The sequence below is a fragment of the Rhea pennata genome, chromosome 1, assembly GCF_028389875.1.
Source record: "Rhea pennata isolate bPtePen1 chromosome 1, bPtePen1.pri, whole genome shotgun sequence".
NCBI lineage: Eukaryota > Metazoa > Chordata > Aves > Rheiformes > Rheidae > Rhea > Rhea pennata.
This window is the reverse complement of record NC_084663.1, coordinates 54,558,513-54,575,337: the sequence shown is the minus strand read 5'-3', so window position 1 is coordinate 54,575,337 and position 16,825 is coordinate 54,558,513. Positions and strand designations below refer to the sequence as shown.

The window sequence follows — 16,825 nt, the reverse complement described above, 5'->3', positions numbered from 1 at the left end:
CACACGAAAACAAAATTCATCCAGTCATTGGCTCTTTATCCTGAACATCATACAAATCCTAAGCTTTTATAAATAAAAGCTTTTGTAGTCTTCCTCTTGCTGGGCCAGTTCAGAAGGTCATCACTGAAGGCAGAACTGATGAAGGCAAATAAATCAAAAAGCAGCAGATACTAGTGTCTCTCTGTCCTTTTAAACAAATCAAGTTCGCACAAAACAAAAGGAGACAAGGTTAAAATGAAGTTTATTAGTTTTTTTTTTGTTTTTTTAAGCTTTTTTTTATATAAAACTGTTTGTGAAACAGCTATTTTATTCCCATGGCAGAGTGACCCCTGAAAGATGCACTAACCCCTTTCTTAAGGCCTTAACAAGAAAAAAAATTTGATTTTTTTGTTGTTCCTTAAACCCAAATGTTTAAAAATTATACAATTTACAAAAAAAACCCCAAAACAACAACAACAAAAAAAAACAAACAAACAAAAAAAAAAAACAACCCCCCCACAGTTTAGCCTGTTAAGCTGACATTCTCTCTTCCTTCCTTTGGAAAAGTAAAACAGAAAACAGATGGGCTAACTGGATTTTCCTGAATAGTTTGAACACATTGATTCTACCAACACTCAGACCTCCTTTTCCATCCCCCAATCTGGCAGGTAAAAAACAGTGTCCTCCTCTCATCCACCTTCAAAACTGAAGGCAACTCCTTGGAACATTTTGGGGGTGTACTTTGTTACGACAAAGGGCAGAAACGCCTTTCCCCCCACGTGGAACAGATGTTCCCACATGCAGAAGGTGTACATTTGTGTGTGTGATTTTACAAGCAGCAGGTACCTCTCATTTTATGAGTAACATGATCTGTGAGTCTTTAGATGGTTTTCAAGCTTCCACTGTTAATAAACAGTGTTTCTCAGAACTGATAATCTCCCTCTCCCACATACACAAGTACAAACAGCCCGTCACCTGCAACCATCCATGCCTTCCTCCCACCTGACAAACAACTTTTGTGATTTTGTTTTCCTTTTAAAATTAACTTCCTTGAATGCGGTCAGAAAGCAAGCAAGAGGAAGGGAGACAAATCCAGTGTGGAATATTCCTAGTTCCACTGCTCTTTCCAACAAAATGTGAGGCTCCAGGAGCCTTGCTTTGATTTTGGATTTAGTACTTACTTTAGCTACAGATTTTTTAATTTATCTGGGGTTTTGCCATCTTTAATCAAAAGCATCAAAAGGGATAGCGCACCTTTCATTTAAAACAAAGTCTTTCAAGACTAAAAAATAGATCTTTATATATATATATATTTATCCCTCCCTCTTTAATTCCCCCCACCTGTTTCCTCTTTTTCCCCCTCCCCTTCCCACTGTCACTATGGAGATTGTGTCCATGGAAACAGCTGGTTCAGACTCCTTGGTCAGATTCTGTGATGTCCTCAGTCTTGAGTGTGATGTAAGGATTTATGAAGGAAGTGCTGGCATTGGCAGGCACGTCGAGAGGGGGCATGGCTGCACAGTGGGAGAGATTCCATTCAGTCACGAATGTCCACCGCTTTTTTATCTCAACAGCCTAACCTGGAAAACAAAGTGAAAACGATAATATAGGACTGCTTCGTTTCCTGCGTCTACCAGCACTCCCCCCCCCCCCCCCAAATCTGGGGGAAATACTACCCACAGCAGTAACACCAAGAGCTCTTACTGAAAATGGATGGAAGTACAATTGTGAATGGTACTTAAAAGCAAATCTCCGCGGTGAAAAGGACTGGTTTGACAACCTCCAGAGAACGAAACGAGCCCAGCTACAGAGGAGGTCCAGAACGGCAGAGGCGTCTGCAGCAGCACAGCGGCATAACGTCCTTACAGAACAGCTATTACCAGCAGCGAGAAGGGAGCACGTTTGTCATACGTGAACGTTCAGTCCTTACAACCGTTAAAACCAAGGGTCCAAGGAAGTTCAGCTACAATGACAACTTCTGCAGTGCAACACTGCCCCTTGGAGCTGGACCCAAATAATTTCATACAGGTCCTCAAACAGCCATCAGGTAATTTTCAGTGAATGTGTAGCACATAATGGAACTGATATCAAAATTATCAGACTCCAACTGCAGGAACCAAATTCCTGAAATGCCTAGATTTCAAAAAGCTAAAGGTAAAGCTATAGTTAAAATAATTACAGTTCAACTAATACGTATTTTTGTTGCTTTTTTGTTCTGATTGCCATACTGTGAGGGACTAAACTCGTGATGCCTTTCAAGACAAGTTTTGAAAGTCCAAATGCTTGGCATTCTCTTTTTCCATGCCCAGAAATTCTTTGAGGAGAAAAAATTAACTTCAGGAGTTCATATAAGTTCATGGGGACCTAGCTCGAAAGAGAAACTGCAGACAAAGTTAAAACTTCATTTTTTTCCAAGCCACCACACTCATCCTTAAACTGCACAGCCAAGAAAGCAAAGCTTAAAATATGTTCCTTTCCTCTCTTCTCCCAAAATTCAAGCGCGGCCCACAACAGATTTATTTCTTCAGTATGCTTAACCCTTTGGTGTAACTTAGATAAATCCTATCCCATCACTTAGTGAGTTTGTGCAAAGGAAAAAGCTCACCACATGTGATATGTATGGAAAGCAGTTAAAAATATTAGAGGTAGGCTTGCAAGCACACACAACACCCACGTTCATAGTTGGCAATTGCAACCAGGATCCCTAACAAAGTATGATACAGCAGCCAAGGCTGTTCTGATCATTAGCACACCAATTAGAAAACATCCCAGCAAGCCTACCTCTTGGCTGCAAAGATTCGCTCATACAGGGATGCCAGGCTAAGAGGAAAGAAAGAGTCAGGCAAGTTTGCATATATATGTATATGTGTATACATATATATACACACATACATACATATAGACACACACATGCACACACATATACAAATATATACACACACACACACATATATATATGTAAAGGTAGGCCATGAAGATATAATTAACAGGGAAAGGAGCAAGGTTCCTAGACAGTTCAGGCAGCTGACCTTTGTGGTACTCATTACTGTGCAACTGTGAGCCCTCACCGAAGGAGTGTCAAGACCGTGTTGCTGCCTCTGGCTCCTGTACAACTGCAGCTTGCCCGTGCTTGGAGTCCATCCAGAGCATTAGGCACTGGCTCAGGGAGGAAACAGGCTCACCACACAGACAGTCCTTCCCTATTCCTGGACAAGATCCAGAGCACCAGACTCACTCTCACAGTTGCTCTCCAGATCTGGATTTGATCCAAAAGTTCTAGAGGCAACTAGCTCAGGGAGAGAGAAGCAACAAACAGAGACACAATACACTGACTTGCTTGGCTATTATCCAGCATGCAGGATTTTTCTTAATTTACTGGGCCCTAGGAGTGAACCAAGGCTACAACTGCCCAATAATCTAACAACCAACTACACAGTCTATCTTTACCCTAAGACCAGCAGAACAGCTGCTGTACTGCCAGGACTGCCACAGGACTCCTCTAAACTTCTTCACTTACCACAGTACTGCAGCAAACTTCCTTTTAAGAATTGGATCTTTTGGATTTTCACAGGTGTCATTTTGGGATGCAAGGTCAGGCTGAAGACCCTGATCTTTAAGACAATGTCAGCCTCAAAAGGGGAAGGCTAAAGACAACGTTAAATAAGAACTACTTCAGGCAAAAGTCCCACTGGAAAGAAACGATAACCTAAAGAGATGCCTAGAGCACACAGTAAACATGGTGCTGAGATTCCAGAGCTTGCAGGGTCTTAAGCCAATAAATTTTTACGATGTACTACACCCTTAGAAAAGAAATTAATGCTGGAAAATAATGCAGGAAACAAAGTTGCAAAAAAGTCTCTGGGACATACTAATGTTTAAAGGCTCCTTACAGGAATGCTCCCCCAAAACTCATCACAAAAAAAAAAAAAAAAAAAAAAAAAAAAAAAAGATTTCCTCACATTCTGTGGTATAAAGCAGTTATAACAGACACATCAGACACATTATCTATGAGACTATCATCCTGTTTTAACATTACGATTTATGTGGTCATTTGCACTTTAAGGAAAAGAGAAAGGCTTAAATGAGAGAATCTCAGTGACCTTTACCAAGAAAGCAAAAAATTATTCAAGTAATTAACTTCAAAGTTTAATAGTATTTGCATGCCAACTTTTTAACAACATTATTGTTTTTAGAGTGTTATTTAAAATGAAAAAAAATCACAGAACACAGCAGAGCTAAACCAAGTCAGCAGTCACTCTACTAAGCATTTATACCACTCTCTCGCCCTTCAGAGAAAACATCACTAAAACTACTTCATAGTTACTCAGTTGGAGAAATAAGTAAGATTTTAAGGTAAAGGAAGCACTTGGGAAGCAAGGACATGTGGGGAGGAAAGGCAATTGTTTTAATTAGCTCACAGAGCACACATGATAAAGCAACTTCACTTGCATGATCACAAAAAGAAGAGAGGCAACAAGGCTGAGTAAGAAATGCAACAGTGAAATAAGTTATTTACTTCGGCAGCAGTAACTAAGACACCAACAGAAACTAACCTGAAACCAAGTACTTTTTTGCTTTAGATCTCCCTGTTGCCAAATGGCAATACACGTGGGGGAAATGAAGCACTAGGAAATCCCATTCTCATCCCACTCCTTGGTGCTAAATCTCACCTCTGTGCTACTCCCTCCTTGTGCCAGGGCTTTTGTCCAGCCATGCAGTGAATCAGATTAAGGAAAATGAGCTAACATGCTAACATGACAAAAAATAGTTTCAGATAAATCAAATTCCAGACCAAGTTCACCACGTGGCTCTGTGAATGCTTGGGCTAGACAAGGAAGGACGCAGCAGGAGAGAGAGAGGAAACGAGCAGCTGGGGAGCTGGGGCACGAGAGCAGAGCTGCTCCTTTCCACAGCCCTGCTGACTTGACGCTTACTGAAGCATTCAGCCAGCTACAGCCTACCTTATATCCAGGGAGAGGGGAGGCAACAGACTAGAATAAACACTACAAATCTGTGAATTTGTGCCCATTTCTCTCACCTTCCATCTTTTCTTACCCGCATCTGTCTGCAAACAGAGCAAAATGCTGGTCTGAAAGGAATGTCGTGCTCCCAGTAAGGTTAATGGTATTTCTCCCTGTATGTGCTGAGGTAACCTCAAGAGATTTCTGGCACTGGTATAGTGAGTTATCGGGTAATTTTAACAGTTTACAAGCTTTGCCCCTCACCACTAAACAGAACGTACCACTGCAGAAATACAAAACTGAAATCACTAGCCTGAACATACAGGCAGCAGGGGGGAAAAAGTTTCAAGTAATTACCATTTTTCTACACGTACACAAAAGCACCTTGTTCTCTCCGAGAAGCGAGGAAGGGCATCGGAGGTAAGAAGCCATAGGAGAAGGCAGGTGAAAACTGGAAACTCTGCCCAACTCACCTGTGCTTGCTTATATTTCCATTCCCAGGAGTACACTTCCCCCCTCACCCCCGCTCCGACTGCTCTGTGCTGAGGCTGCCTTTCACCATCTTGTTCTGCAAGGAGGGAAGAGAGCAAGGAAGGAGGGGCTGACAAACCAGCAAGCCAAAAGGAAGAGGGGAAAAAAGGAGGAATAAAAGACGACAGGGGTAGGGAAAGAGAAGCACACACAAAGTGAGAGAGAGAAAGAAAAGTCAGTATTAGAACCAGACACAGATTTTCAGATAGAGTTTTCCCTGTGACAAAAGTAGGCAATTTTGCAGAAGTAAAGAGTTTGGGACATAGAGGCCCAGTTAATTATAAGAAACACAGAATTTATCACAAAAACTCTGGCACAAACTCTTAGAAACATCACTTAAAACTGCCCCACAGATAGCTTAAGACAATCTAAGACTTCAGTGCCACCAAAAGGTGAGGTTTCCTATCCTATATATATACTGCCCGCTATATACACACATTCCTTCCCATGCCTCTACATCTTCATCCATTCTGTTGCAACGGTGCTTGCAGTGATACAGATACACTAGTTGGATCAGGGAGCGGAAGCTAACCATTTCTAAAGATTATTAGTTTTCAGACAGCGTTCTCCTGTGATAAAAGCTGCTTTTCTGTAAAAGTAGCACATTCAGGACATGGATGGTTGGAGCATCAGTGCTGACAGAAGGAAATGGGAAAGCTCACTAGGGAGAAGAGTGAAAGGCAGGACCAGTCCCTCTGGACTCAGTTTGCTTATGCCTGAAGAGTTAAGCACAGTTAATGAGGCAAGAAGCCCCTTTGCTCCCCAGGAGCCACTTACCGTGGTGATATTTACTGATACGAGGCATAGGCTAAAAAAGGGGTAAGAGGCACTGTACTGGGGGACTTGCTAAGCATCAGAGGATTTATGAAGTTAGCTCTTCCACCCATTAACTGAAGAACTGAAGTCAGATATCAGATAGCTACTAATTAGCTACTAATGCTGAACTGATGTTACCTAGAAGGAGAGTTTTAAACAGTCTAATCTAAACTCTCTTTCCCTTTCAATTGCTCACATTTGTCTCTTGCAAAAATCTTGATGTAATTCGTTCTCCACTCATTCTAGAGTGGCGGTTTTCAACCCTTCTATTCCAGCCTTGCAACTAGCTGGAACGTCTCTTTCAAATTACTACAATGGAAAGAGCAAGGTGATGTTATATTCTGCCCTGCAGAAGAATTCGGAACAACCCAGTAATGATCAGTGAACCATGGAGCAAGGGCAGAGTCACAGGCAAGCAAAGAAAGCCTTGCTTGACTTCAAACAAGCGATTCATATCTTTACTAAGTGAAAGGCAACAAACTTCAGTGTCAAAGAAAGGCTGCTAATGTTGAATTTCCATTTTTCCTGCAACGCAGAAAGAGGAAATGATCTGTGCTTAGTTTTGAATAAAATTCACAACTTCTATTGCCTCATGATGTACCTTTATCAAATCAATTGGCACTTTTTCCCTCACTCCCCTAAGGATTACTTTATAAATCAATGTATTTGTTTAAGCATATTCTACAGTAGGATGAATTCTTGTCATAAAATGGTTGTGTTTCCTTTCACAGTTTGGGCATGATCACCACAGGCAGAAATACACAGCACTGGTGACCCAAGGCAGCTATGAAAAGCTTTAAAACCATGTTTCCCTATGATACTTCTTGCAGTGAGCAACTAAAATAAAACTGCCCTCATAGATATAGTCTTCCTATTCACTTCAAGAAGTAACCAAAGTTGGGTATAGGATGGCACTTCTGTAGTTGTATACTGTTTTAAGGAGAGCTCTGTCCTTCCACTAGTGTTCAGCAAGATATGCAGGTTCTCGTAGCATTAATGCATCAATTTAAGCTTGCTGTACATTTTCAACATTACCTCCACAACTGTACAGCGTAGGTTACTTTCTTCTATATGATGAAAAAGTAAGCCAGTTCTGAATCATGGGCTAAATGTCCCCAGAATTCTCCAGTGTAAGTAGAATGAGAATATACAACATGGAAAAAGTATCACCTTAAACATGTGTATAAATACATCATACTGTGGTAGAACATCTAGAAAGGAACGTGAGACTAATACTTGTATGTTTACAAAATACAGATTAAATATCATCTGTAAAGACAGAAGACCACCAGATGTCACTCTAATTCTAGGCAGAGAAGAGATCTGCAGACAAGGACTAAATGGAGACTAACCCCTGCTAGCGAGCAACAGAATTCTTCACGATTTATCATCTTTCCAACATGTGCCATGCACACTCTTGCACAATTTATGCTATAGCCACAAGAATAGCCATTTTTCTGGATACTTCTGAGTATTTAAAACTCCCACGGTGGACTAGTCTCCACAGCTTTCCGAGTTACATCCTTCCCTATGTGCTAGGGGAGACACTCCCAGCCCTGCATCACATCACTCATGTACAGGACAGTATGCACTGTCTGTCTTATCTCCTCTTTCCACGCGGATAGAGCGGAGGCACTTCAGCTCTTAGCACTGCTGTATCTGCAGGCTCAAAAGACATTCAGCTGTTAAGGATTATCGAACACTGGCAAAAGCAGCACACTAAGTCTATCACTGAAGACAGGAAATGACATTGGGTTTTCTGAAGAGTCATCAAAGATCTACAGAACAACTAAATAGACAAATTGCAGGCTGAGCAGTAGGACTCAGTCTAATTACTACCACTAAACGAAGTGTTTCATTTTTGACAGGTTTTTCTTTCCAAAACTGGTGAAATGTTTCCATGAGCCATTCTACTTCCTTCTTGCATCCTCAGGAATCCCAACAAAAAAACCCACCAGAGGTTCAATGTAACACTTGAACAGAAGCTGGGAGCAGGGCACTGATTCTATCACAAAAGACAGGAAATGAAGCTGGGGTTTTCTGAGAGTCGTCAAGGATCTAAAGAACAACTGAACAGATACAGCAAAAGCTTCATTTATCTTCCTAAGTTCTCTATATTCTTCTTAAGTAGATCTCTGCCCCCAGAATGCACCACAAGAATATATCACAGAAAAATTCACCTAAAAGCGTCTCTGACTACAGATGTTATCCACATATAAAATTATTAGAACAAATTTAGATCCCAGAAGAGGGCAGCAATAAACAGGCCTAATGCAGAAGAGAATTCTTACCTTGTGCTTGGGGCACCTCACTGAGAAATTCTCTTCGTTTAGTAAACAATCTAGAGGAAGAGAAGACAGCAATTTATTACTTTTTTAATAAAAAACCCACCTTGAATAATACATCACGTGTTAATCTTGCCTCTCAGGCACGTATTTTTCAAAGATCTCTTACAGGAACACTATTTTATTAGCGAATTCATCTCTCTCACCCCCAAAGTTTTAGCAAATAAAATCACCAAGCACCCCAAGTGACAATGTCACCTGGATTACCAAGCCAAATCCAAACATCCTTAGTCTCCCCAATGCTCTATACAGAGCAAGAATCACAAGATCAAGCCTCCAAATTCTGCACTCTAATCCCCTTCAGCAATTCCAACCTTTGTTGCTACAGCACAAGGAAGGACAGACACATCCATCCAATCTCAACAGATGATCCTTGCTTTATATTTCATAGGAAAACCATCGCCTTTCATTCTTACCCCAAAGCCCTGTCAACATCAGGGGGAGAAGGGGTGTGTGTCTCTAGGTATGGGTGTATATGACAGCTTATTTGTAATCCCCAATCCTGGTGATCAGTTTACACTTTGACACTATGTCTGGCAGTCAGGTCACTCAACGCTGCTTTTGGATCTGCTTCCATGATTCGTATATTGTGAAGCTTCTGTGATCTAAGAAATAGTTTAATTAATGATTTAAACCTATTACAGAAACTCGGGCATCAATGTAGAAGTGTTAGGAATGAATTTCACAATACTGTAGTCTGAAGAGTATTTCTTTAGTGCCAGTTGAAATGTTATTGCCCTTCTACCCTCCCCCTCAGACTACTCCTCGAAGAGAGGCCCAGCCAGCAGCTCCTGAACTGAAGCGCCATGTCCACACAAGGAGCGCTGCCAACTCTTTGCTTTCCTTGCCGTGGCTTCCAGATTTATTTCACCTTCGCAGTCAAGTCATAAAGCAGTAGCACTCTCCCGAGAGAGTTCAGCTGCATTCTCTAGGCACCCTTAACCGCAGGCTCCTCTCTGCACTTGCCCCAACTTCCGACACAGTTCTTCCCAAACACCCCGTGGAACACAGACTCACTGACCCAGCAACACAACTTCAGTACTACCAGCCCAGTGAGAATTCAACAAGGTGTTTACGATCTCCTCTCTTCTTCAACCTACCCAAATAGCTGGCAAGTAAAGAAGCAAAATGGTAAATAAAATGTGCTAATTTAAAACACTCTTAAGTATGTAGCATAACCAGAGCTACCTGCTGTTTCAATCTGCTGAAGAGTTTAGCAGACAGCAGGAGACTGCAACTAAAGCTTGAGGGAAAAGCTTTCTAGACACCCAAGCTTTGGCAGAATATCCCTCTGCTATGAAATGCTTATGTTTCAATATCAACGCCTCTGGCTTGAATCAAAGGGAAACAGCATGCAATAGGCTAAGTTACTTGAGAGAGTTTAGCAAAGAGGAGAAAAACCCTTAATCCTACCATGGATAACTATTTCAAATGCAGTACTAGCAAAAGACATAAGATAAATAAAATATTGTCTCATTTCAAAGGCAGGAAATTCTACATTTAGACCACATCATGAATTACTACTGCACAATAAAGCAATTATCAAAAATATACACAGTATACTAGAATGGGATGATTTTTTTTCTTTCTTGGAAATTCAACATTGGTGATGAAAGAATTCTCTATCTAGTCTACCAGAAAGGGAAATCATAAAAGCACCAGGGAAAACTCTCAGATACTTTATACCTTATGCTTGATCTGCGTTTGGAGCTCAATTTCTTACTAAGTTTTGGATTTTTGCTGCAAATACCAAGAGCAGATCCAATTAATGCTAACTTTTTTTTTTCCTATTAAGATTTAAGGGTCTACCATCTGACTGAGATTTGGAAATATCAGCTCACTGTACAGAAGCAACTGAGTAACAATAAAAAGGCCAAAATTGTTCAGCATTACCAAGTTGCATTGGATTTCAGCTAGCAATTCCAAATACTCTGTATCAGAGATTAAAATTCACCCCAAAGTCATTAGACACACAGCTACAATCAGTTCAGCGTGGCAGAACGGGAAAAAGAATAGAGACTCATCCTTGTTTGTACAGACTTTTCTACATGAAGTTGTCAGGGAAAACTTAAAACATTTTTAACAGAAGCAGTTATTCTTCCATAAGCTTCACACTTTGCCTCACTCTCTGTGTTCTGCTTGTTACCAATCTTCAACAATACTTGTGGAGACATGGATTTCTGTTCTCTAAAACACACTGTATTTTGCTGCTTCCCCCCACCCCTTCTTATTTGCAGTCAAAAACCTTTTGCTTGTGATACTTCCTACAATGGGTGCTGTGGGGACAACCATGCCGTAAGGATCAGCATCCAGCTCCAGGTGGGGAGGAATGGGCAGAAGGAGTAGCTACAAAAATCTCAGAAAAAAAAGATCTTGTTTCCATGGAGATGTCCATACGATTAAGTTATCTTGAGACATCAGAGGCTCTTTACAAATTTGGGCAGATGAAAGCCAAACACAGACAATGTTAACCACAGTCATTTCCATATAAAAAATATTTAAGTGGCACTAGTAGTTTTGACTTTTAGGCAAATGGCTAACAGGAGTTCAGTTCTCTCGCACAGAAGCGTACCCTAGACTGACAAAAATTACCTTGTGTGAAAGGAGATTAAAAGGAAGACTGAATTAGGATATATAAAAGTGTCCATATGTACAAAGTAGAAGCTGATGAAGCCATGTGCCTTACATAACAGCCAATTAGCAACACTGGTGCCGAACTTGGCTGCTCACCAGCTCGGGGACAGCGGCGTGGAAGCGCAGAGCACAGAACGCGCTGCAGGGCCAGTGTTCAACACACGGAGCCGCGGAGAGCTATCAGGAACATGCAGTGAACAACAAGCAAAAAGAAGTCCTAGGGTCTTCCAAAATCTCAATGCAAATTATTTTTTTTTCCTGTTCTCATTTCTTAGCTTCATCATGTATGGAACCAAACTATTCAGGACCTCTATATTCCAAAAAAAGTCTAAAAAGAAACAATTTACCACACAAACAGTTTTAAATCTAACTATTTCTGTTAGATATAAGTCAAGCCAGTCCCTAAGAAACGATATAATGACATAACTGCAGGTAACTGAAGTATTTTTGAGATATTGCACCCTCCAGTCCTTTACCAAGAATTTATGGCCTTTCAAATGAGGCACAGTAATGAAAAGGGTACTAACTTGTAATCCACAGCAATGCTAAGGTAACAAAGCATTTCAGTTTGCAGTGCAACTGCCTAGGTTTGCAGACAGGGATACTTAGCTAAGGCATGGCCACTTCCAGGGCTACTACAGTAACTCTGTTAAATGCTAAGTGTTTATGATTGACCAATTCCAAGAAGTGTTTTCTGATTTTTAAGATACAAAGAGTCATACATGAGCCAGAAGTCTGAGCACCCTTGTAAATCTCAGCACAAGCTTTTGAGGACACAGAAGGGATCAGTCCCAGATTCAATAAAGCAAGATAGCACCATCCTTCATCACAGGACAGTTGACTTCAAATGAAACTACTACAGAGCTCAAGAAACTTGAGAAATATGATAGCAGCAATGCAGAACCAATTAAAAAAAGGTTTATAGGCAGATAGCAGGCTGAACAAAGAAGAGAGAATGCTGATTTGCCTCTCAAGGAAACTTATGTTTTCTACTTGGGCATAACAGAAAATCAAATTCTATTATTTCATGAAGCGTATTGTGTATTATACAGATTGATTTTAAGAGAGGTTATAGATTAAGACAGCTTGATTATTCTACAGATATAAAAACTGCAAACAAGGTCTTTCACTGTCAGGATACCAGTCTGAAATTTTGAATGCTGAGAATCTATTCAAGCTGAGTCTTTTATTTGCTTTGGTTGAAAATACCAGCTAAAGCAGTCCAACCATTTCCTTAAGCCTCTTTCTTGGAAAAAGATATTTTGCTCATGTTAAACATCCTAGAAAATTTTCTCTGAAAAACTCTACCATTCCTTGATTTGCAGCAGGAACCTGAATTCTAGCTATGGCCTACCCTTGCCAACTGAATGCAAAGCAAAATGTAACCCTTTGCAAGGAGATAAGGGAATCTTAATTTACACATCCTCAGTAGAGGTTTCTTTTATTTTATTATCTAGGTTCTTTGAAGAGCACAACAAGTACACTTTTGCTTGGGGGAGAGCAGGTCTTTCCTGTAAATGAATCTCTGGTCTCAGATTCAGGCACCAGAACCAAAAGCAGGGAAGTTATAAGCAAACACTTTTAAGGCTCAGGCAGCCTGAATAAAGAAGGTGACCATTTCAAAACACTAAAATGTTTTGGTCCAGAAGGCAGTCCAGAACGTCACTGAGAAAAAGAATCTGGGTCTGGAGAAAGAGCTGAGGCTAGAAGAATGAGGAGACTACAGCTAGTGAAAGTTAGGAGCAGGGAAATAAGGATGAGGAGGATCAGATGCACACAATGCTGCAGAGTAAGATGGGAGACTGATGCCAAGCCTGAGAGAAGTAAATGGGAGCAGCTGTACTGGGAGACAGCCAGCAGAAGGAGACTAAGACTGAATCAGGTCTGACTTTGCCAGAAGACTGGAGCCTAAGAACTAGTGGGATAAGAAAAAGGAGAGTGAGATGGATTAGCCTGAGGGCAATGAACAAAGGCAAACTGGGACTAGCAGGGCTAAGTACGACACGGAGAGGTTAGGAGAACTAAATTGGATTAAGAAGCTCAGAGAGGAAAACTGGAACTAGGAGCAAGAAAGAAAGAGACAGTGAGATACAAGCAGAGAGAAGGAGGCGAGAATGACAGCTAGAAAACAGAGCAAAGGAAAGGTTAGAAAGGAGCAGAGGGAGAACTGTCTCTTAAAATGAGACTGGAATAAGAAACTTGAGAAAAGGAACCTGAGACTGACTAGATGAATAGCCAGAATGGAGAAGAGATAGGACAAGGACAGACTGAAGAGGAAGAAACAGAAGGGAAAAAGTATAAAGAAATAGAAGTCTTTGTACTCACTAGATCATACTCTGCCTGGAGTGAAATGAAAGATTCACGAATTTTACCATTCCTCTGCTATTAATTAAATCTGTATGTGAAGCTCACAAGCAAAGTATCCCACCTCAAGGCAGCTCCAGCCCACACATTGACCTGCAATTTATTACTGCTACCGTATCACCTCAAAAGGGAGACACTAGCTTAGTACGGTGCACTCTGACACATGGCCACATGCCAACATGATGTCTTGTGATAGAACTTGAAATAAAACAACACATAGTAAGCATAGCCTTGGAACTTGCACACAAAAACTAACACTGGAAAATACCCCAAAGGTTGCAATGTCAAGTCAAATGTCAGGAAATGCCAATTTAATTTGGCCCATTTCTACATATTTTTTAACATAGCTTTAATAATATGCTCATAGTCTGTTTTTTTCATAGGACACTGCCTCTTCAGTGCATGACATGGAACTGCTCTTGGGAATCAGTCAGAATTGTTCAGTAAATTTGTCATCTGAACGATCCTCTCCCCATTTGTTGAGGAAGTCAGAAGGATGTGGAGTTAACAAGGAAGGTAATTTCTGAAGAAAAAAGTATCTTAATTCTGATACCTTTATTTAAAATATGGAAAATACCACCTACTGTACTAATTCAAATTAAGCACCTCAGCCTACTGGGCACATTCACTTTAATTTATTGTGTACTAAATCAACATTTAAAAGGTCAAGTTGTGGACCAGAAACACACTACTTAACACAATACGAAAGCAAAACTGATGATCCTGTCTCTTAGATGTCCTGGAAAAATAAGTTTGTTATCATTCACCAAACTCTTAGGTATCACAGCAATGAATATCACAGAAAATTTCACACTTCTACTTTCAGAACCAAGTGGGAATAACATGCAGTATGTTATGTATGTTGTATAAAATTTAATCGAGGACCCTCCATCTATACTGTGGTATTAGCAATACTCCGCCATAGTATTAATTTCATTAAAAAGCATTTCTATTGGAGTAAAATGCTATGTTCCAATAGGGTGGGATTTCACAGTAAGAGGTGCACTGTAGTCATTCAGAAATGCACCTATTTCAAATATAGCAAAATTTGAAATCAGTGTGAAATAGCAGGATAAACAAGTGGGCTGCTGTAGAAGAAGCAGGATAGCACAAACAGGAATTTTCAATCATGCGCCTGTTAAGAGGTGCAATTCTGAATTCTTATCTACTTGCTATCTGACTTTTTTTTTTTTGTATAAAACATGATATGAGAAGTGAATTACAGTGGACTAGAACTGTGGGACGTTATTCTTTCTGACCTGGGATTTACCTCCATGAAAAACTTTCACTCTTATTCACAAAATGCCAACTCACTAGCCTCAGGTTCATAGCTGGAAATAATTTAAAACATACAATAATTTTTATCAGTTATGATGACACAGCTCAAATAGCGCTCCTTTCTACCTTCCCCCTGTGTCTCAAAAGGCAAGAACTTGTAGAGTTGCATGATCCAAACCCTTCCCTCTATTTTAATGCCTAGACTTCTAATAACAACATTATGAGGAAGGTTTCTCCTGCAAGTAGCTATCCTGCTGCTGTATAACCTATATTCACATGAGGCAGACAACACAGTCTTACAGGCAAATGAACTCATATGACTAATCGCTTCTTCTGATCACTGAGTAAAAGGAGCAACTTCCATAAGAGGATACCATCCAAACCATTAGTTTGTCCAGGGATTAGGAAAAAAAAAAAAAAAAAAAAAAAAGGAACTACTCAAAGACTGTTTGAAATGACTCTGTGGAGGGAGAAGGAAGGTGGTGCTGTGAGTAATGCTGATGATGCTACAAATACTTTGCCTTGAAATTATTACAGAGACTATCCATAGGAGTGCATTCCTGAAAAATGAAATGTCTTTCAGGTTACTTTCAACCTTTTAACCAGGTGTTTATTTTTCGTAAGAAACAAATGGTCAGTTTTCATGATGTAACGAAATTTCAGTTGCTGTAGCGGCATTCCGCAAAACTTTCTTCTGCACTTCAAGTACATTCTTTTCATTACATGTTTCACCTTGCCCCAAAACACTATTGTACACTTTTTGTCTGCTGCCATTTTTTCACCCTTTATACTACTATATATTGCAGAGTAGGTTAAAAACTCTGGGGAACAAACTTGTGAAGTACCTTGGAATTACTCAGTGTCACATGCTTTGAATAAATATAAAATATATTAGAATGTCGCTTGTTCTTACCTGCATCGATGGCACATGGGTAATGGTATCGGAAGGAGCAGCCTTTGTTGTAGCAGCCTAAGGTGGCTCCTGGTTCCTGGCAATGGGAACATTTCTGGAAAGGAAACCCAAGAAATGACAATGAATACTGTAACGATCCTTCCAAATATCTGTATTTTCCCAGGAAATTTATCAACCAGGTTTCAGCACAAATTTCTTGAGTTTCACAATGGTAGGCCAGATCTTTACACACTATACAGAGAGGCTTTTTGAATAAAGGCAACACAAGCACTTTCAAACAACCAGCTTCTCTGCTGCATTAACTGGCTAAGTTCAACCATAAAACAGAACTTGAAACATACCTCAAACTCATTCCACTTGCCCATGGTTCAATACCTGATGATGACATCAGTGTTAAAACTGGAGGGAAAGAGCTTTTATGAATCTACAACAGCTTTAAAACGAGAATGATCATGATAAGGAATAATTTAGAAGACACCATCAGTATAAAACAAATTTGGTTGCAGCATTTTAATTATCAGTAGTACTCCAGGAAGATCAAGGCTAAGTTGAACATTTTTTCCCATGAGATCAGAAATGGTTTACCTAGAGCAAACAGAGATGCCATCAGGAGAAAATACCTCACTGTCAAAAAATGGCTCATCTCCAGAAGAAACGCCTGCAGTGCTAAAAAGATGCTCATACATTTATTTTCAAAGTAGTAGGACTCACCTGATGAGCATGTTCAATTTCCATTACATTATTCCTATTATCTCAACTGGTCGATGATATATTTAATCAAAGTATCAGACAGATGTGAATGCTGCAGTGTGAAAGCCACTCATCCACTTACTTCATCCTGAGTGACTTTAAGGAAGTAGGCCTACAGCACATCTCATTCAAACAGGAACTTTACTTCTTGAATGTAAAAGATAAAAAGTTTTCCGTTAACTAATCTAAGATTTTGAAGAAGGTGGACTTCTCACAGGTTGATGTTTTTCCCCTCTAAAAAGAAAACAAGCTAC

General features: G+C 40.2%; 1 protein-coding gene across 6 annotated transcripts in view; it reads right to left on the bottom strand.

The window, feature by feature from the left end:
* Positions 1-224: 224 nt before the first annotated feature.
* TCF20 (transcription factor 20) overlaps positions 225-16,825 on the bottom strand; it is a 134,539-nt gene continuing 117,938 nt past the window's right edge. For 5 of the 6 annotated variants that reach the window (XM_062587022.1, XM_062587013.1, XM_062587031.1 and 2 more), the window contains 4 exons: positions 15,822-15,915; positions 8,579-8,628; positions 5,414-5,541; positions 225-1,559 (listed from right to left, as the gene is read on the bottom strand). In XM_062587022.1, coding sequence (XP_062443006.1) covers positions 5,458-5,541; positions 8,579-8,628; positions 15,822-15,915 — 228 coding nt within the window. In that variant the 3' untranslated portion in view covers positions 225-1,559; positions 5,414-5,457. The remainder of the gene's footprint in view (positions 1,560-5,413; positions 5,542-8,578; positions 8,629-15,821; positions 15,916-16,825) is intronic. The other variant, XM_062587060.1, reaches the window with a different exon arrangement.